Here is a 20,354-nt window from a genome sequence, read left to right as displayed (position 1 = left end):
CAGCCTTCCCAAGTAGACTTCAGGAAATACAGCCAATCACTTAACTACTTTACGGAAAAACGTGCAAATCTGAAAAGTACTACTCTCCCATTGTCACTTGATAACACAATAATTGAGGGTCTTTCTTGAGCCTTTTGCTTTGCCCAGCATGCAGCTGTGGGCTATGCTACCTCTTATCTAAGTGTTCCCTCTGCAGCATCTCTTTGCCCAGTTATTTCCACATAGTATTACATGGACACATTTTACCATAAGCATGCTGGTTGGGGAATTCTGGGAATTGAAGTCTTAAAGGGAGGATGGAACAGATGAATCTGATTCCTTTTCAATCTGTTAATCTAACAATGTTGGTTGCCATGATCTCTAAACCGCAGCAAAACACATTTTTGGGATGGAAGACTCAGTTCAACATCTGACCCAAATAAATTTCGCTTCTGTATTTGCCTTATTTTATTTCATATTTTTCCACCCAGAGGAACGGCTTCTTTTAAGTATGCACCTTTCACTGTGTTTCACCTGAAAGCTGACATTTCCAAATTCAGCATTTTTCTTGTGTCTTTTTAAATGCTTGTTAATCATCCGAGTTGAGGACTCGGATTCCCATCCTTTAGAGAAATGTGAAAAATCCAACGGATAAACCAGAATCCAATTTATACGTTGAGCCCAAGAGGTCAAGCCGGCTTCATCTCTGAATTTGCAAAGACGGAATCCCTTGAACATCCCTCGTTAATGCAAAACCCTAAAAATAGAATCTCTCCAATTTTCTCCCTTTCACATGTCTGGGAGCTGCCCTTCCGGAATCCCACTCCCCTTTCAATAAATCCATCGGACCCGCTCGCTAGAAAATAGATGAAAGAGGCAATTTAGTACATCTGAAGGCAGAGTCTTAGGTCAAGCCCGCGCTCACAAATTTGCCCAATTCCCACAGAGCTTCCTGCGCTCTCTGCAGCTTTCAAGGCAGAACCAAGGCAGCGTCTTCGGCTGCCCGGTTTGAAAGGCAGAGAAGATGAAAACATTTCAGCAGGAATATTTCCCATGCCTCTAAAAGCTACTAAGTACAGTCTCTCCTTAATCTGCATGCCTCCAATTCTTGGCCTACATTTCTTCTATGTCTCTTTATGCATTTGTTAGTGCAGGGGTCTCCAACCTTGGCAACTTTAAGACTTGTGGACTTTAACTCCCAGAATTCCTCAGTCACCAATGCTTAGGCCTGAGGACTTCAACTCCCAGAATTCCTCAGCCACCAACTTTGGACTTCAACTCCCAGAATTCCTCAGCCACCAATGTTTAGGCCTGAGGACTTCAACTCCCAGAATTCCTCAGCCACCAACTTTAAGACTTTGGACTTCAACTCCCAGAATTCCTCAGCCACCAACTTTAAGACTTGTGGAATCCAACTCCCAGAATTCTTCAGCCACCAACTTTAAGACTTATGGACTTCAACTCCCAGAATTCCTCAGCCACCAACTTTAAGGATTGTGGACTTCAACTCCCAGAAATCCTCAGCCACAACTTTAAGACTTTGGACTTCAACTCCCAGAATTCCTCAGCCACCAACTTTAAGGATTGTGGACTTCAACTCCCAGAAATCCTCAGCCACCAACTTTAAGACTTTGGACTTCAACTCCCAGAAATCCTCAGCCACCAACTTTAAGGATTGTGGACTTCAACTCCCAGAAATCCTCAGCCACCAACTTTAAGACTTTGGACTTCAACTCCCAGAAATCCTCAGCCACCAACTTTAAGGATTGTGGACTGCAACTCCCAGAATCCCATTGCTTCTTGTCCTGCCCTTGGGTGCTTTGGAGAATAGGGTGACCCCATCTTCTTCGTGGCAGCCCTTAATGTAAGCACTTGCCAAAATATCCTGATTAGGAGCATTTGGAAGAGCTTTGACGTCACTTGATATTTTCCATGTGAATAGTTGCAACCCAGCCTTTCCTCTTCCAGTGTAAACAAACTTACACAGGGGACTTACCGAGCGTGGGAATCTTCGGCTCCTTAGAAGATGGTTTTGGAGGCGCCTTAGTGGTTGGGTGGGGATGCTCTGTGGTGGTAGTTAACTTTCGTTCTGTAAAAAAGGATTAATTTTTTTAAAAAGCCTCCACTGTATAGCAAGGAGGGGTGGGAAGGATTAGAGAGAGTCCTTCAGATTAAAACAAAAACTGTTAAAATTGCCCAATGAAAATACAGTCATGGTATTCCAAGATTGCTTTTTCAAAAGGCAACTGGACTTTCCTTGAAAACATTTCCCTTCTCATCCAAGAAGCTTCTTCAGTTCTTTGGTTCCGGTCTGTAGATTTGTACCTTTGTCAATTGTATACTAGAGATGGAAAGAGTAGAGAAGGGAACAGATGGCTAGAGAGCTCAAACAGCCTTCTTATAAGAAAGTTTGGGAATATTTAGCTTGGAGATAGCAATAGCAATAGCAGTTAGACTTATACCGCTTCATAGTGCTTTCAGCCCTCTCTAAGCGGTTTACAGAGTCAGCATATTGCCCCCAACAACAATCTGGGTCCTCATTTTACCCACCTCGGAAGGATGGAAGGCTGAGTCAACCCTGAGCCAGTGAGATTTGAACAGCCGAACTGCAGAACTGCAGTCAGCTGAAGTAGCCTGCAATACTGCACTCTAACCACTGAGCCACCTCGGCTCTTATAGAAAAGAAGAGGAGAACACAACTGAGGTCTAGGACAGGGATGGGTTTCAAAAATTGCAGCAATGGGTTCGCTGTCCCCTTGCTGGGTGGGCGTGGCCATGGTGGGCATGGCCTAGCCATCCTCCTGCACCATGGTGGGGGGGCATTTTTGCCCTTCCAAGGTTCCAGAGGCTTTCCTTGAGCCTCCAGAAAGGGAAAAACTGCTTTCCCCAGGCTCTGAAACTCCTGGGATGGGCATGGTGGGGCGGAGTGGCAGAGCATGGTGGGCGTGGCCAGCCAGGGTCACTGAACTGGGCAGAACCCTAGCTATAGGATCACCCAAACCCATTCAAACCCTAACCCTACACCACCCCTAGTCTAGGAGGCCATGTCTATCCTAGAGAAAGTAGACAGCGAGGCTTTTTTTTCACACTGTCTCCAAAGTGTCAACCTGCAAAATGACTTCAACCGAAGCCATGCTTACTTCTGCTTCGTTTCTTGGTTGCCACTCAAGGGTGGGGGATGGGATGACTTAGGAATGTGGTGACTCAGCCGGCTAGTCCTAACATCTACAGCTGGCAAGTTCATCCCAATGGACAATCACTGTGATTGTGGAGTGAATTTGTGCTTGTTAAGCAAGCCAGTGTTTCACAATGGGTGCAGTTTTGCTGAAAATCAGAATTAAACGCTGGGTTTTGCTGAAACTACCGTATCATAATACACCGTCATGGGACCATGGCAAAATCCATAAATTGGCTATGTTGTTAAGTGTCCAATGTTTGGTCAATTGACCACAGAGGGCTCCATCAATCTTTGAAGTCAGGGAAGTCCCCTCTTTCAAGTTGGTCATATCTTTGAACACTCGCTAAGTGACAAGGCATAGGTCAGAGACTATCTGTAAAAGAGAAGCCAGAGAAGGATCTTAAACCAATCATCTAATCTTGGGGGATGCTTTGAGATGGGATGGACCTAACTGGCCTCAGATACTGATAAATAAGTTTCCCCTGCCCTTTTTGCCGGGAGCCAGAAGAAGAAAAGTAAGGGACGGGGAATCAGCTGTGCCAGAACACATAATAAATTGGGTTTAAATCACATTGTGTCCCTTACAATACTTAAATCACATTTTAAAAAAAAAACAGAAAATGAGTGACAATTTATGTAGAAGCCCTGGGTGTAGCTAAACATTTTTTTTCTGGGGTGGTGGGACATGCAGCTCTGGGATGGACCCCAACTCAGAATTTCTCTGCTAGGACAGTCCTAGTTACTACAATGCTTACGCTAGAATCACTGTAGAGAAGTTTGCATCTGATTTCTAAGGTTGCAGTAGACAAAAGGGTTACAGGTTCAGACTTTCTATATGCATTTGCTTTATAGTATGGTAAACCTGAAATTAATCATACGAGAGCTGAGCACCAGCCTATTATCCAACACCTTGGTCCAGTTGTTGTTCTCCATGGCAACTGACAATGATTCGGGAAGGAACACAAAACAAGCGTGGACAAAGAACAATCCAAACCATAGCCTTTACTTCCATTAATTTGTATTCTGGATATTGCTTGTTGTCTGCTCTCTTTAAAAAATCAGTAAACTCAGAATACAGACAGTAGGTTTTGCAAGGCCTTCTAACAAATCCTCGCCCAAGGATTACCTTCACAGCTGACAGTAGTATTGAAAAATGAACATTTCTCCTTCAACGCTTCCCCATTCTTCACGCAGCTCCCCGTACCTACAAATGAAGGAAGTGTTGAAACAGAGCACAATAACAAGTAGCAGCTTTTACTTCTTCTTCTTCCATATATGGGCAATACAGAATCAGGTGGGCTGGGTTTGCTCATGACAATAAGCTATGGCATGTTTTAATTGTGGTTTGCAGGGCCATCACCCTTCATCCACAGAATGCCTCCAGATGCCAGTTGCAAAGGAACGGTGGTGGGAAGGGATGAAGTCTCCATCTTCCGCTTGGGAAGCACCTGGTCTGGGGGTCGAGGACAACTTGCTATTGCCAACTCGCCACAAGGCAAATGGCCACAGGCAACTTCCTGCAGGATAATCCACATGGGATAACTCAGTGCAATAAACGTGATCGGCCACTGTTTCTTCTAAACTCCTTCCACTTTTGTCAATGAAAATCATGTCAAAGAAACAGTGGTGGATAATAATTATCACATCGAGTTATCACATGTGGATTTGCCCTGTGCCAAGTTGACTGTGGCAAGATGACTGCGGCAAGAGGGCCGCACCGGGTTGGCCAGGGCAAGATGGCTGCAGCTAGTTCGCCATGACGAGATGGCCGTTGAGTTGGCTGTGGTGAGTTGCCCCATTCCTCCTGGTGAGCAACAACCACGTGAGTTGGGGAAAGACCAATAGACGTTCCCTCCACATGAAAGACATGGTTGCTACCTCATTCTTGACTTAAAGTGAGCCTTAGAATTATTTTGTTTTGTCTTAAGCCAGGGGTTGGCAACCTTAAACACTCAAAGAGCCACAAAGGTCCTAACCGGAAGCCCCCTGTTCAATTCTGGAGCTGACCTGAAGTCCCACCATAGAGTTTCCTCCTAGTGCAGCATCCTTTTTCCTCTACCAACCGGAAGTCTGGTTCCCCCCCATAGAGTCTCCTCCTAGCATGGCGTCCTTTTTCTTCTATCTGTCCTAACCGAAAGCCCTATTAATTGTGGAGCTAACCAGTGACAGAGAGTCCAGCAGAGATGAAAGAGCCACATGCGGCTCCAGAGCCGCAGATTGCTGACCCCTGTCTTAAGCGAAAGCAATTCTATCAGCTACTTCTATCCCCAAAATGGCACTGAAGCAGTTGTCGCCAGCAAAGTGAAGAACTAACTCCCGTTGTTGGTATGCTGTCCCTTTTTCACAAAATAAAAAGAAATTTTCTAGTTAGGTTTGCTCCTGCAAAACACAGAAGCACTAAAGGGCTTCTGCTCTGGATCCATGGAAAGTCTGGAACTTGTGGCTGTCATTTTTTTAAATTTGTTGTGACTTAAGAGAAAAGCCATGTTGGGGATGATGTAAAATATTTCTTCTCCTTCTAAGATTCAATGTTCATCACTATCATAAACCATTCAGACTCAGACAACAGGAAGATGGAAAGACTGACCTGTTCTACAGGATTAATCTAGGAACTACTACACAGAGCAACTTAAAACAGTAATACTCTCAGACTCAACTTAAAGGTAAAGCTAAAGGTTCCCGCACATATGCGTGTTAGTCGTTCCTGACTCTAGGGGGTGGCACATCTCCGTTTCAAAGCCAGCACTGTCTGAAGACGTCTCCGTGGTCATGTGGCTGGCATGACTGAACGCCAAAGGCACCCACAACACTGTTAGCTTCCCACCTAAGGTGGTTCCTATTTTTCTACTTGCATTTTTTATGTGCTTCCAAACTGGTAGGTTGGCAGAAGCTGGGACAAGTAACAGGAGCTCACTCTGTTATGCGGCACTGGGGATTCGAACCACCAAACTGCCAACCTTTCTGATCGACAAGCTCAGCATCTTAGCCAATGAGCCCTTGAGACTCAACTTAGGACAGAGTGAAACCTAGGAAAGTAAAACTCTCCTTTGTGCTCCCTGCAACTTCATTGATTTACCCTTGCAGTTTTCTAAGCACCCAAAAGGAAAATAACCTCATTTTCGTCCACAAAGCACATAAAACCAAGAAACCCCAAATTGCCTTTCGAAAAGCACCTTTGGGACAACCTGGATGATTGAGAATCTTCATAGACCCAAAGCATTGAAAACCATTCTTAAGAAGAAACAGAATATTACCAGATATGGGATAAATGTATAGGTGGATGGAGAAAAGAAACAAGGATCAATGAAATAGTGAAGGAGAATTTATATATATGTGGTTAACACAACTGCTTAATATGTAATACAGCCCAGGTTCGAATCCCAGTAAGGATATGGCTAGCTGATGAGAGCTAAATAGCTTGAAATAGATCTATACTCGTCTCCCTTTATTATTTATCAGCACAAATGCAACACAAATGTAACAAAGGCAACAGTAAAAAAAATGGCTTTCTGTTTGGATGGTCTCTTGTGATGAGCCGATAGACAGAGAAAGGAAGCAGTATGCTTCCTCCCATATTGGGCATACCAGGGGTTGTGACACAATACATACCTATTTCCCTGGCTTATCTGATAAAGGAGGAGAGCCTGTGGCTTAGTGGCTAACACAACTGCCTAATATGTAATACAGCCCAGGTTCGAATCCCAGTAAGGCTGGGATTGCTAGCTGGCTAGCTGATGAGAGCTAAATAGCTGGAAATAGATCTATACTAGTCTCCCTTTATTTTTATCAGCACAAATGCAACACACACACACACACACACACACACACACACAGTTTAAATGTACTAGAGGTAATCACCCAATATAGTAGATGAGTAAAATAGAGGGTTAAAAATGGTGAAATGCAAATGAAATATACTAGAAGGGGAAATAACATAGGGAGAATTGTATCGATTGGTAATTGCTATTAGAAAGAACAGGAAGTTCCTGTTCACACTGTATTGTGTAAATGTATTGTATGTCTAAGTTTTGTGTGTGTGTATTTGTTTGTTTGTATATATATATATTTATTTATATTTTAAAAAACCATTCTTAAAAATTGAAACAACGCAGGGGCTTACCTATTCCCATTCTGATAAGCTATCCAAGATGGGAATAGCTAAAGCTCCTACGGTTGTTCTTTTAGGCATTTTTAAGAATGGTTTCAAATGCTTTGGGGCTATGAAGATGCCATCTTTTGCTTGGCTTGCTGAGTGCTAGAAGATTCTGGAGTCTGTTAGAAGGAGGTGGAATTCTTATCCTGAAGCTAGATAAGAAAATAGGCTAATCTAAATTAAAAGATGCTTTCTCCTGGAGAAAAGCGATGGCAAATCTAGACAGCATACTAAAAAGCAGAGACATCACCTGCCAACAAAAGTGCGCATAGTCAAGGCTATGGTTTTGCCAGTTGCAACGTATGGCTGTGAAGGTTGGACCATAAGAAAGGCTGAGCGCCAAAGAATGGAGGCCTTTGAACTCTGGTGCTGGAGAAGATTCTTGCGAGTCCCTTGGACTGCAAGGCCATCCAACCGGTCAGTCCTAGAGGAATCAACCCTGACTGCTCTTTAGAAGGCCAGATCCTGAAGAGGAAACTCAAATACTTTGGCCACCAAATGAGAAGGAAGGACTCCCTGGAGAAGAGCTGATACTGGGAAAGATTGAGGGCAAAACAAGAACGGGACGACAGAGAATGAGGTGGGCTGGATGGAGTCACCGAAGCAGGCAGGCATGAGCTTAAATGGACTCCAGAGGATGGTAGAGGACAGGAAGGCCTGGAAGAACATTGTCCCATGGGATGCGATGTGGTCGGACACGACTTCGCAACTAACAACAACAGATGGGCTCTTTGTTACTCTCTTGGCTGTTTTCCTTGCAAACTGTCCCTTTACCAAACTAGGTAACATTATCACACCCCTGATAGTGTTACCTAGTTGGGCAAGGAAATATCGCAAGGAAATAACCAAGCTCAGAGAGCAACAAGGATTCCACAGTTCAACCTTGAGCTACAAATGTTGTTTCTATCAGCTAACATAATTCTCCCTGCTTCTTGAATGCAAACTCTCAGTTTCTAATTAATACTGGCCAGAAATTCTCACTAGCAACAAGCACCAGATCTCAAAAATCAACAGCAAAGGCTGTTCTTTGACAGCTCCGGGCTATCCCTCCTTTCCTGGAACTGTAGCCAGGGCAACAAGTCAGGTGCAAAACCAAAAGATATTCAGATCTTGAGATGGCTTAGCAATATCCCCATAAAACAGAAGGATTTTCAGAGTGCTGGCCTTAACGTGGCTCTTGTGGACAATTACAACTTTCAGCATCTGTCACCATTGGCCATGAGACTATTCTGCTAGAAGTTGCAGTCTGCAAGTTGGTAGCTCATCCTTACAAAAAAAAAAAAGGTTCCTCAGAAGGAGGTAGTAGTAACTGTGAGAGGGATCTTGGAGTCCTAGTGGACAACCATTTAAATATGAGCCAGCCGTGTGCAGCAGCTGCCAAAACAGCCAACACAGTTCTAGGCTGCATAAACAGAGGGATAGAATCAAGATCACGTGAAGTGTTAACACCACTTTATCATGCCCTGGTAAGGCCACACTTGGAATACTGCATCCAGTTTTGGTTGCCACGATGTAAAAAAAGAAGGTTGAGAGTTTAGAAAAAGTGCAGAGAAGAGCAACAAAGATGATCAGGAGACTGGAAGCTAAAACATACGATGAACGGTTGCAGGAACTGGGCAAGGCTAGTCTAGCAAGAGAAAGACCAGGGGGAATATGACAGCAGTCCTTCCAATATTTGAGGGGCTGCCACAGAGAGGAGGGGTGTGTGGCTCAGCTATTTTCCAAAGCACCTGAACACCATACAAGGAATAATGGATGGAAACTGAAAAAGGAGAGATTCAACCTGGAAACAAGAATAATTTCCTGAAAGTTAGAACAATTAATCAGTGGAACAACTTGCCTCCAGAAGTTGTGAATGCTCCAACACTGGAAGTTTTAAAGACAAGACTAGATACCATTTATCACTCTGTGGTGTTTCCTGCCTAAGCAGTGGGTGGGACTAGAAGACCTCCAAGGTCCTGTTCTATGCTATTCCTATTCCTATTCCTATTCCTATTCCTATTCCTATTCCTATTCCAGTGGTGGGTTGCTGGAAGTATGCCCCAGTACGGGTGTACCAGAGCCTGCCCGAGCACTGGGTACCATTACAGTGCTCTGGAAGGTCTGCCTGCCCGCCCACACTCACCTGTCCTTTAAAGCATTCGGCGCTTCCGCACATGTGCATGGTGCGTACAGTGCCTGCACGACGCTCCGCCAAGCAGCTGGAGCATCGTGGAGCTTGCAGAGGCATCACTGGAAGTTAAGACCCATGCAGACTCTGCATTGTGTGTGCGCGCACCGCACACATTCATGCGGGGGATGCCAGGCCCCGTTGCAACTGTACCGGTTGCAATGGGATCTGGAACCCACCACTGTCCCATTCCCATTCCTTCCTATTCTACAACATCCATCAATTCTGGAGATTGGTGACCTGAACCTTGACCATTCGGAGCAGCATTTCATTTAGAGAAGGGTGCCGGCAAACTTTGACCAGAATTCAAGCCTGTGCTGGTAAGACAGAGACGTGCACTCTCTAATAATGGTCTTAAAATAGTCACTAAAACTAATTTATGGCACAGGTCATCTTGTGACGTAGTTTTGGGTGCTGCTGCACAAAACCTAGCAACATTATATGTATGTTGTCATGGGGTTGGTATCCAAGAGCAGCAGGGAGATGTAAAATTGTATCCTGAGCATTGATGCAATAACGGTAAAGTGGTAATAATGGTAAAAGGAAGTAGGCAATGAAATATTTGCCAGCATTTTCTTTTATTGACTTACCTCACAGGTGGAATTCAGCAGGTTCTGACCAGTTCTGGAGAACCGGTAGTGGAAATTTTGAGTAGTTTGGAGAACCGTGGCTGGCCCCGCCCCCATCTATTCTCTGCCTCCCGAGATCCCAGCTGATCAGGAGGAAATGGGGATTTTGCAGTATCCTTCCCATGCCACGCCCACCAAGCCACCCCCACAGAACCGGTAGTAAAAAAAAAAAATTGAATCCCACCACTGGCTTTACCTGGCTTCTCATGCGATTCCTGACAGTGTTTCCAAATGCAGTTTGTAATATTCTGGGAAGGAGAACCTTCAATGCATTGTTTGCATGACTCCAGATCTTTACATTCCCCTGTTTTTTTGGGGAAAAAACATAGAAAGGTTGTTTTCCTTCCGGTCTGATAGATGTGATCCTAAAGGGTTGGTTGAAGTGAAAGAAAAATGTTAAGCTCTAGTTATTCAATGACCAGGAACTGTCAAAAAATTGCCCTTTGCCTTTTGTCTCCCGCCCCCAAATTTCAGATATTAATTTGGATTCCACAGGAAATCCTCAAGTTACAATTATTCATTAGCAGCTGTTTGAAGTTGAGACTCTAGAAAAGTGCAGGGAAGAGCAACCAGGGTGATTAGGGGACTGGAGGCTAAAACATATGATGAACGGTTACAGGAACCGGGCATGGCTAATCTAGGGAAGAGAAGAACCAGGGGAGGCATGATAGCAGTCTTCCAACATTTGAGGGGCTGCCACAGAGAGGACGCGGAGGGGGGGGGGTCCAGCTATTTTCCAAAGCCCCTGAAGGCCAGACAAGGAATAATGGATGGAAACTGAACAAGGAAAGATTCAACCTAGAAATAAGGAGGAACTTTCTGACAGTGAGAACAACCAACCATGGAACAGAAGTTGCCTTCAGAAGTTGTGAGAGACTCATCATTGGAGGCCTACAAGAAGAGATTGGACGGCCATTTGTCAGAAATGGTGTAGAGTCTCCTGCTTGAGCGGGGGGGTTGGACTAGATGACCTACAAGGTCCCTTCCAATTCTGTTAATCTGTTAAAAAGTCACAACAGCTCTGAAAAAAAAAGCTATTTATTACCAGTCCTTGTACTTAGGGACTCTCATAGTATTCCCACAACTACATAAACAACATTTGAGTGCTTGGCAACTGGCATGCATTTATGACGATTGTGGCATCCAAGGGTCATGGAATCATCATGTGTGGCCTTCCCCACCCAAGAAGCAAAATAAGCTGGATTTGCTTAATGACCGCTTGGTTCACTTAACAACCACAGTGATCTGCTTAAGAACCGTAGCAAAAGTTATAAAATCAAGCGCAACTATTTAACGATCACAATGCCCATTTAGTAATGGACATTGTGAACCCACTGAAGTCATAAGTCAAGGACTCCCTATGTATACAGAAGTTGCCGTGCTACTTTCAAAACTGTCTTTTTAAAAATTGATCCCTAACATTAGAGGCTTAAGATGGAGTGGTACAGTAGCCTAGAGGTAGAGCTCTCGCCTCACAATCAGGAGGCTGTGAGTTCGAGCCTAGGTAGAGGCAGATATTTCTCTCTCTCTCTGGGCACACCAAGAATGTATCTGCTGAAGTCTTCCTGGGAGGAGCCTACTGGTGGAAGCAGCAAAAAATCAGCTGCCTCCGAATTCCTGGCTACGTACCTGTTTAGAGGATCTTCCATCTGACGTCTTATCAGGTTTTCTTATCCTTCAGGCAAGAAGGAAAGAAGAAACTGTTTTGCTGGCAAATGCTCTTCGATTTTGCAGCTTTTGTGCTTGCAAGGAAAGGTGGGCTAGCCCAAGGCAGAACGGCTGTCCGTGCTGGGAACTTCAAACTGCCTTGTGCAGGACAAAGTAGGTCTCTCCCACTCTGATCAAAGTTTTGTTTGATTTATTCTTATCACGAGCTGGATCCGTTCACTGTGGACATTAATTGCTTATCACATTTTAGCTTCTTTCTTTTCTCCTCCGAAAAATTATTTACTCAGAGGCTTCTAAAATGGCGCCGAGCAGCCTGTTTTCTCCGGTAATAACGAACACTTTTTGCTAGACAATGCAAATCCTCAAAAGAATTCAAAACAAGAGAGATTGCTTATCATTTGTTTTGGTTTCACAATAGAAGAATTTTACTCCCTTAGTAACCTTGCTTATTTGGAAGTTAAATGGTGATGAATCTGCTGAATGGTCCTTGTTACAATGTTTACTCACTGAAAGTTTTGCCAAGCCTTAAACTTCAAATAAAAGCCTCCTTTTTTAAAGCTGCATATTTAGGTAATAGAGTTTTATTAACTGCAGGCAGATAAATTTTGAAATGGCCTCAAAACCAAATATTAACTTGAAGTCGTCACCCTCTACTTCCAGGGGCACATCCTCAGTGCCTGGCACAAAGCTGCAGCCTCCGCTTCCTACGCCCCTGCTGGGGATGTGTTAACGAAAGAATTTTTTCTGAGTAATCTAAGCGAGGCTCTTAATGCACAGACAATTAAAATGGAAGATAAATTTAGAGATAATAGAGAGGAGAGAAAAGAGGAAATAAAAGAAATGAAAGAAGAAATTAAAAGTGAAATTAAAAGTGAAATAAAGGACTCAAACAGGAGCTGTATGAGAAATTTGAGGCTAAGGTTGATAAAATTAGAGACGACATGCTGAGTCTTGTAACTGTATTAACAGAACATATTTCTGGAGTGGAAGATACTCTAGAGGCTCTTAATGATGTCAATGCTAACTTGACATTGAAAACAGAGGTGGTGGAACAAAAAGTGGAAAATGCTGAAAAAGAAATTATTATGATACAGTACCGACAAATGGAGTTCGCATTAAGAGTAAGGGGGCTGCGTGAGGAGAAACAGGAGAACCTGAAACAGATCCTATCGGAAGCTTTTGACTGCCTGATGGGAAGACCAGGGACCCAATCAAGGTTGGCAAATTGACAAAGCTTACCGCGTCAACTCTTGGCTGGCAAAGCAGAAGCAGCTTCCCGAGACATCGTTATATATTTTACTACAAGAGAGTTTAGAAATAGTGTACCTGCAAGCATCTTACAACACTAAGCTTCAAATTGGCGGTCAAGACCTGGTTGTTTTGAAAGAGATACCACCTCCAATGTTAAGAGCCAGGAGAGACTACGCTTTTTTGGTCGAAGAACTCAGAAATCGTCAGATACAGTATAGATGGGATGCACCATTTGGCATCATATTTACATTTGATAAGCAAAGGTACCGCCTCAACTCTGTATGGAAAGCCCGAGATTTTATTATAATATATTGAAGGCCGGACACCCTGCACCATCTGGACCCAGAGAAAGACCACAAGAAAGACAGGATAGACAGCAAACTACACAACCATCAGACAAGATGGAGCATCTTTCTTCTCTAGAAGTGCAAGGTGCTATGGAACCAAGACCTAGCCGCATGACTACTAGACGTATGGAGAAACAAGCTAAAAAGCAACAGCATCAACAATCATCGGCCATCGATCAAGGATCTACAACAACAAATCTGGAAGCAATGGGAGGAGCTAGACCTAAGGTTAAACAGGCCGTGCAGGAAGCTCTAAAAATGCTTCACCAACCAAAAATGACAACTAAGATCTTAACATGGAATGTCAATGGACTGAATTCTCCACAGAAGAGGAAGAAAATATTTCATTATCTCAAACAGTTTAAGAACGATGTATTTGTTTGCAAGAAACTCATATCAAGTCAACTGATCAAAAATATTTGATCAACTCAAACTTGGTCAACATTTTGCAGCTTCTGCTATGGAAAAGAAGAATGGTATAGTTGTATACTTAAGAAAAGATATGAAAGCTGAATTAATAGAAGCAGATCCCTTCGGAAGATATATTGCTTTAGACTTAATCTTAGAAGGGAAAAAGACATTACTTTTGGGAATTTATGCTCCCAATCAACAGCAAGATAGATTCTATAGAAATCTTCATGCTAAATTAGTACAGTGGGACTATAGTTCCTGTATACTATTGGGTGACTGGAATGGAGTGATAGACACTAAGAGAGATAAGAAGATTTCCCGCCTAAATACCAAGATGCGAGCAAAGTTACCCAAATCTTTCTTTGACATTATGGATGATTTTGAATTGAGAGATATTGGCGAGAAAGAAATGCAGAGGAATACGACTTCACTTCTTCTCGGACAGGCATCAATCCCTTTCAAGGATTGATTTTATCCTAACCACTAACGATTTGCTTTCTAGGGTCAAGAAAACAAAGATTGCAGTTAGGGTTCTTTCTGACCATAATCCAGTTTGGATGGAGTTGGGAAGGGTAGTGCAGGCAAGAAGGTCTTGGAGATTGAATGAAAACTTATTTAGATATGAAAAGTATATTAATGATTGTAAAAAATTACTATCTGAATATTTTGTTTTGAATATGAATAAGGGTACATCTATGGAATTTGTATGGGACGCAAGCAAAGCGTATATGAGAGGAGTTTTGATGAATATAAATAAAACACATAGAAATAAGCAAGGGTTAAAAACGAACAGAACTGGAAGAGGAAATTAAGAGAAAAGAGCTGGAGTTAACAAGGAACCCAGACGATACAAAGGTTAAGGAAGCTATTAACATATTAAAATCTCAATTTGACATGTTGATCTCTGACCAGGTGGCTACTAATCTATTATATGCAAAACACAATACTTTTTGTAATGCAAACAAACCTGGCAGATGGTTAGCTTATCAGATTAGGAAAAAAAGGAAAACTCGAAATATATCTAAACTGTTTTACAGAGGGAAGGAGGTGTTTCAACAGGAAGAGATTCAAAAGGCTTTCTGGGAATTTTTACAGAACTGTATAAAGGGGATAAAATTAATGGTTTAGACATAGACAAATATTTAGACAAAGAGAAAATACCTTCAGTTAGAGAAGAACACAGGCAAAAATTGAATCAACCAATAACCTCGGGGGAAATCCTGCAGGTAATTAAGCAATTAAAGTTAGGGAAAGCACCAGGTACAGATGGCTTGACAGCGGTTTACTATAAAAACTTACAGTTAGAAATGGTAGAACCTCTTAGAGAATTATTTAATATGATTCAAACGGAAGGTAAAGTCCCTCCATCTTGGAAGACAGCGTTTATATCTTTGATACCCAAAGAAGAACAAGATACTACTCAACCCAAAAATTATAGACCTATTTCATTACTGAATGTAGATTATAAAATTTTTACTAAAATATTAGCAAATAGGTTAATGTTGGTCACTCAACAATTGATACATACGGACCAAACAGGTTTTATACAAGGGAGACAGATGAAAAGTAATGTTAGATTAATTATTAATGCATTAGAATATTTGGGAAAGAACAACCAGATCCCTGCTGCGTTTATATTTTTGGATGCTGAGAAGGCCTTTGATCGAGTTAACTGGCAATTTCTGTTGAAGATACTGCAAAAAATGCAGATAGGAGATAATTTTCTACAGTCAATTAAAGCAATATACCAACAGCAAACAGCACAAATTATAGTCAATGGAAGTCTAACAGACTCTTTTCAAATTGGAAAAGGTACAAGACAGGGCTGTCCTTTGTCCCCATTATTGTTTATTATAACTTTGGAAGTATTGTTGAATAAAATACGGGGCTTGGATGGTTTAAAAGGGATCAAGATTAGGCAGCAAGAATATAGAGTCCCGCGCTTTTGCGGATGATTTGGTCATAATATTGGAACAACCGCAGGAATCTAGTATGGTTTTAATGAATATGATTAATCAATATGGTCAAGTGTCGGGCTTTAAAATAAACTTAGGAAAAACCAAAATATTAGCTATAAATATGAATATTAAACAAAAGGAAGAATTAGGAGTGATGCTAGGATGTGAGGTAGTTAAAAAAGTTAAATATCTTGGAGTTAACATTTTAACTTCAAATGGGAAATTATATAAGTATAATTATGAACCACTTTGGCATAGCATACAGACAGAGATGAAAAAATGGGAGAAACTGCACTTATCTTTGCTGGGTAGGATAGCGGCAGTGAAAATGAACATTTTACCAAAATTTTTATTTCTCTTCCAAATGTTACCTATACTTAAAAAAGATGCGAACCTTTTAGAATGGCAGAAGGGTATCAACAAATTTGTGTGGGCAGGAAAGAAGCCGAGGGTAAAGATGAAAATAATGCAAGATGTACGTGAGAGAGGAGGATTGAAACTACCTAATTTAAAAATATATTATGATGCAGTGGTATTATCTGTAATTAGTGACTGGATTCACTTAACCAATGATAGAATATTGAACATTGAGGGACACGATCTGGTATTTGGTTGGCATGCTTACCTGTTATTCAACAAAAAATTGGATAAGAACTTTAAAAGTCATATTTAAGAAATGCTTTATTGCGGGTCTGGAAGAAATATCAATATAAATTAAATGACAAGATACCCATGTGGGCAATTCCTAGACACGCAATTGAAAATATGAATACAGCACAAAAACAGGACAGAATTACCTACAGACAGCTTCTTACCTCGGAAAGGGGGGTATTACAATTAAAATCTTTAGAGGTATTAAAAGAGGAGAAGGTAGTTCAAACATGGTTCCAGTATGGGCAATTACAGGCTAGGTGGAAAATAGATCAAAAAATTGGTTTTATTCAAGTTGAGGATAACTTGTTTAAACAAATAAGAGATCAAAGCTTAATGCATATAAAGAGGATATATAATGTATTAATACAGATGGATTCGGAAACAGAATTAGTTAAAGATTGTATGATAAAATGGGCTCAAAATATTGAGGAAACCAATAATGTTGGATACATGGGAAAGAATCTGGGTAAGAAATGTGAAATTTACACAAGCTCAAAATCTGAGAGAAAATTTTTACAAGATGTTCTATAGATGGCATTTAGATCCTAAAAAGTTGGCTTCTATGTATCCGAATGTACAGCCTAAATGTTGGAGATGTGGTTCTCTCGATGCTACATATTATCATATATGGTGGACCTGCCAAAAGGTTAAAGCATTTTGGATAAAAATATGGTGGGTCATGCAAAATGTTTTAAAAGAAGGATAAAGTTCAGTCCTCAGCTATTTTTACTAGGTATATGTACTGACTTTACAGTGGTAGAGACCAACTTGACTCTTCACCTGATAACTGCAGCAAGACTGTTGGTGGCGCAATATTGGAAGAAGGAAGACTTGCCTACAATTCAAGAATGGACATTGAAAGTAACAAACTTAGCTGAAATGGCTAAAATATCGGCATATCTCAAGATCATTCAAATGAGAGATATAAACGAGACTGGAAAAAATGGATTGACTATATACAAAATAAATACGGGACTAAGAAATTCCAGTTAGCCTATGCTTAAGATCAGGAATGATTTAAATTGTTTAAAGTTAGTTCAGTAAGAAGAAGCTAAGGTCAATCTAGAATGTCATTAATTTTTTTATTTCTTTTTTCTCAATAGATTTTAGACTGTGTTAGTTAAAATTCTATACCGTGTACGGGTTCTGGGAAGTCGGGGGGGGGGGGAAGGAGGAGGGGGGGTGGGGGGGTGGAGGGAGGGAGGGGTACACACACACAAAAAAAATTGTACTTCAATGTTTAATGATTGACAAATGATGACATATTTGTGTTTTTTTTTTAAAGAAAAATAAAAATAAAAAGTTCTGTTAAAAAAAAAAAAAAAAAAAAAAAAAAAAGAATGTATCTGCTGAACAAAACTCTGCATTGGCGACAGGAAAGGCTTTTAAACACTTTTGTTAGCTCCATTCCGTTGCCTAGACGCTATCACGCAAGGGATTATGCGGTCGTTAAATGAAGATGATTAGAGGCTCAGCATAAACTCAGATCAACTTAATGCAGGGTCCTATACTGCTAAGATGCTGAAGTCTTCATCCTGGACGCCACCACCATTGGAAAAGGGACCGGAAGCATCAAACATGTTTTGTGTTTGGTGTGAAGAAACCGTGACACTATCGGTTAAACTTTAGAGAATTTAAACAATCAGACAAAAGAACCAATGCAGCAACGATTCTAAACATTGTGAGAATGATGAACAGTTGGGTGCACACAGGGAGTTGAGCCCAAACCTGTCTTGTTTTACTTGCTTTTGTTTATTTTTGTTATTTTTAATGCAAGAATCCAGCTGAGGCTTTCTTTCTTTTGAAAACCGTGCTATATATCGTCTGAATCTGGCTAATGGTGATTTCTAATACGAACAAACCTCAATGAACAAAATAATTAGCCTGATGTGTAAGCCGTAAGCCAAACCTGTATTTCTGTCACTTTTGGGAAGAAATATTTTGATCTTCTGGTTTTTCTACTCTTTCAGCATTATATCCTTGGGCTTCTTTGTACCTACTAGTTTGCTAGCCTGCAGGCAGTTCCCACATGTCCAGGTGCGTGTTTAGTTTTCTGTATAAGGTAAGGTAAAGGTAACGGTTCCCCTCGTCCATATGTGCTAGTCGTTCCCGACTCTAGGGGGCGGTGCTCATCTCCGTTTCAAAGCTGAAGAACCAGCACTGTCCGAAGACGTCTCCATGGTCATGTGGCCGGCATGACTAAATGCCAAAGGCGCTTGGAACACTGTTACCTTCCCACCAAAGGTGGTTCCTATTTTTTCTACTTGCATTTTTTACCTGCTTTCGAACTGCTAGGTTGGCAGAAGCTGGGACAAGTAACGGGAGCTCACTCTGTTACACGGCGCTAGGGATTCGAACTGCCGACCTTTCTGATCGACAAGCTCAGCATCTTAGCCACTGAGCCATCTGTATATCGTGTAGAAAATAATATTTTTCGCTGACTGCAGTCGATGCACCGGATGAGGTAGACAGGGAGCTAGAAAAGCTCATGCAAGGACAATTAGACTTTAAAAGTGCCACAAGATTCTGTGTTGTGTTGTTCTGTGTTGGCCATAAAAAGTGAATGTAGTTTTCATGCTGGAAATATTTTTTTTTTTAATGTTATCGTTGCAATTTACAGAGCTGCTCATTTCATAACACAATAACAGTGCAAGATCACCTAACAGTGAGAAAAACGTTGACCGTGTGAATGATTGTCCAAGGATAATTGTACATAATTAGAGCCTTGTGCTCAAGCAAGGGGCTGCACCTTAGTCGATCTTGAAATGCTAAGTGGGGTCAGAGCTGATTAGGACAAGGGACCACTCACAAATCCCTAAGTTGTAGGCACACCACCTCCTCATAATACTCATCTATTGTTAACATCAGTAATTTAATCATAAACCATACACTATCAGTGATCCACTTACCCACCAAGGCAAAAGAATGGAATGGAATAATAGAGTTGGAAGGGATCTTGGAGGTCCTCTAGTCCAACCCCCTGCTTAGGCAGGAAACCCTACACCACTTTAGACAAATGGGTATCCAACATCTTCTTAAAGGCCTCTAGTGTTAGAGCATTTACAGCATCTGGTGGCAAGTTGTTCCACAGATTAACTGTCAGGGAATTTCTCCTTAGTTCTAGCTTGCTTCTTGTCCTGCCCTCAGGTGCTTTGGAGAATAGCTTGATTCCATCTTCTTTGGGGCAAAAAAAGGTTGCAACAATGGAAATGGGGCAAAACTCCCTTAGCAAATTGGCAATACAAATTTTCGGCTCCATTGTGCTGTAATTCGAGGCCCACCCTTACAAGGTAACCCCATGATTTACGACCGCAATTGGGATGAGAATTCCCATTGCGGTTGTTAAGTGCATCGTTTCATGTGTTAACTTAGCAACACGGTTGTTAAGTGAATCTGGCTTCCCCATTCGAGTTTGCTCATCAGAAGGTTGCAAAAGTTGATCCCATGACCCCAGGACACTGCGACCGTCATAACGATGAGTCAGTTGCCAAGCATCCAAATTTGCATCACGTGAGCACCGGGAGAATGCAAAGGTTGTGTGAAAAACATCCTTTTGTTTCAGTGCCTCTAACTCTGAATGGTCACCAAATGAACTGTTGTAAGTTGAGGACTGCCTGTTATAGCTCTTAAGTGAGTGGGATCGCTCACAACCTCTGCAGATTTTTCTAATCTGCACAGGGTAGAAAGATTTCATATCTGTCATGCAACTCAGGCAAGTTTACTTAACACCTAACTAACCACCACCACCCCCCGCCAAAAAAAAACCACAGGCAGACAATCAATACAGACTCAAGGTAAACCGCTCCAAGCTCGATTGCAGAAAATACAATTTCAGCAACAGAGGGCTCAATGCCTGGGATGCTCTCCCTGACTCCATTGCTACATCCTCAAACCCCCACAGCTTCAATCTTAAATTATCTACCTTCAACCTCACCCCATTCCTAAGAGGTCTGTAA

The 20,354-nt window shown here is 41.8% G+C and overlaps 1 protein-coding gene across 1 annotated transcript in view; it reads right to left on the bottom strand.

The window, feature by feature from the left end:
* Nucleotides 1–20,354, bottom strand: part of CD164L2 (CD164 molecule like 2) — a 47,774-nt gene that overhangs the window by 16,991 nt on the left and 10,429 nt on the right. The window contains exons 2-4 of the mRNA XM_032227750.1: nucleotides 10,306–10,413; nucleotides 4,284–4,361; nucleotides 1,976–2,068 (exon numbers count right to left, since the gene is read on the bottom strand). Of these exons, the coding sequence (XP_032083641.1) occupies nucleotides 1,976–2,068; nucleotides 4,284–4,361; nucleotides 10,306–10,413 (279 nt within the window). The remainder of the gene's footprint in view (nucleotides 1–1,975; nucleotides 2,069–4,283; nucleotides 4,362–10,305; nucleotides 10,414–20,354) is intronic.

This window comes from Thamnophis elegans, chromosome 12 (assembly GCF_009769535.1).
Source record: "Thamnophis elegans isolate rThaEle1 chromosome 12, rThaEle1.pri, whole genome shotgun sequence".
NCBI classification, from domain to species: domain Eukaryota; kingdom Metazoa; phylum Chordata; class Lepidosauria; order Squamata; family Colubridae; genus Thamnophis; species Thamnophis elegans.
The sequence above is the reverse complement of the archived record's forward strand: the minus strand, read 5'-3'. Positions and strand labels throughout refer to the sequence as shown.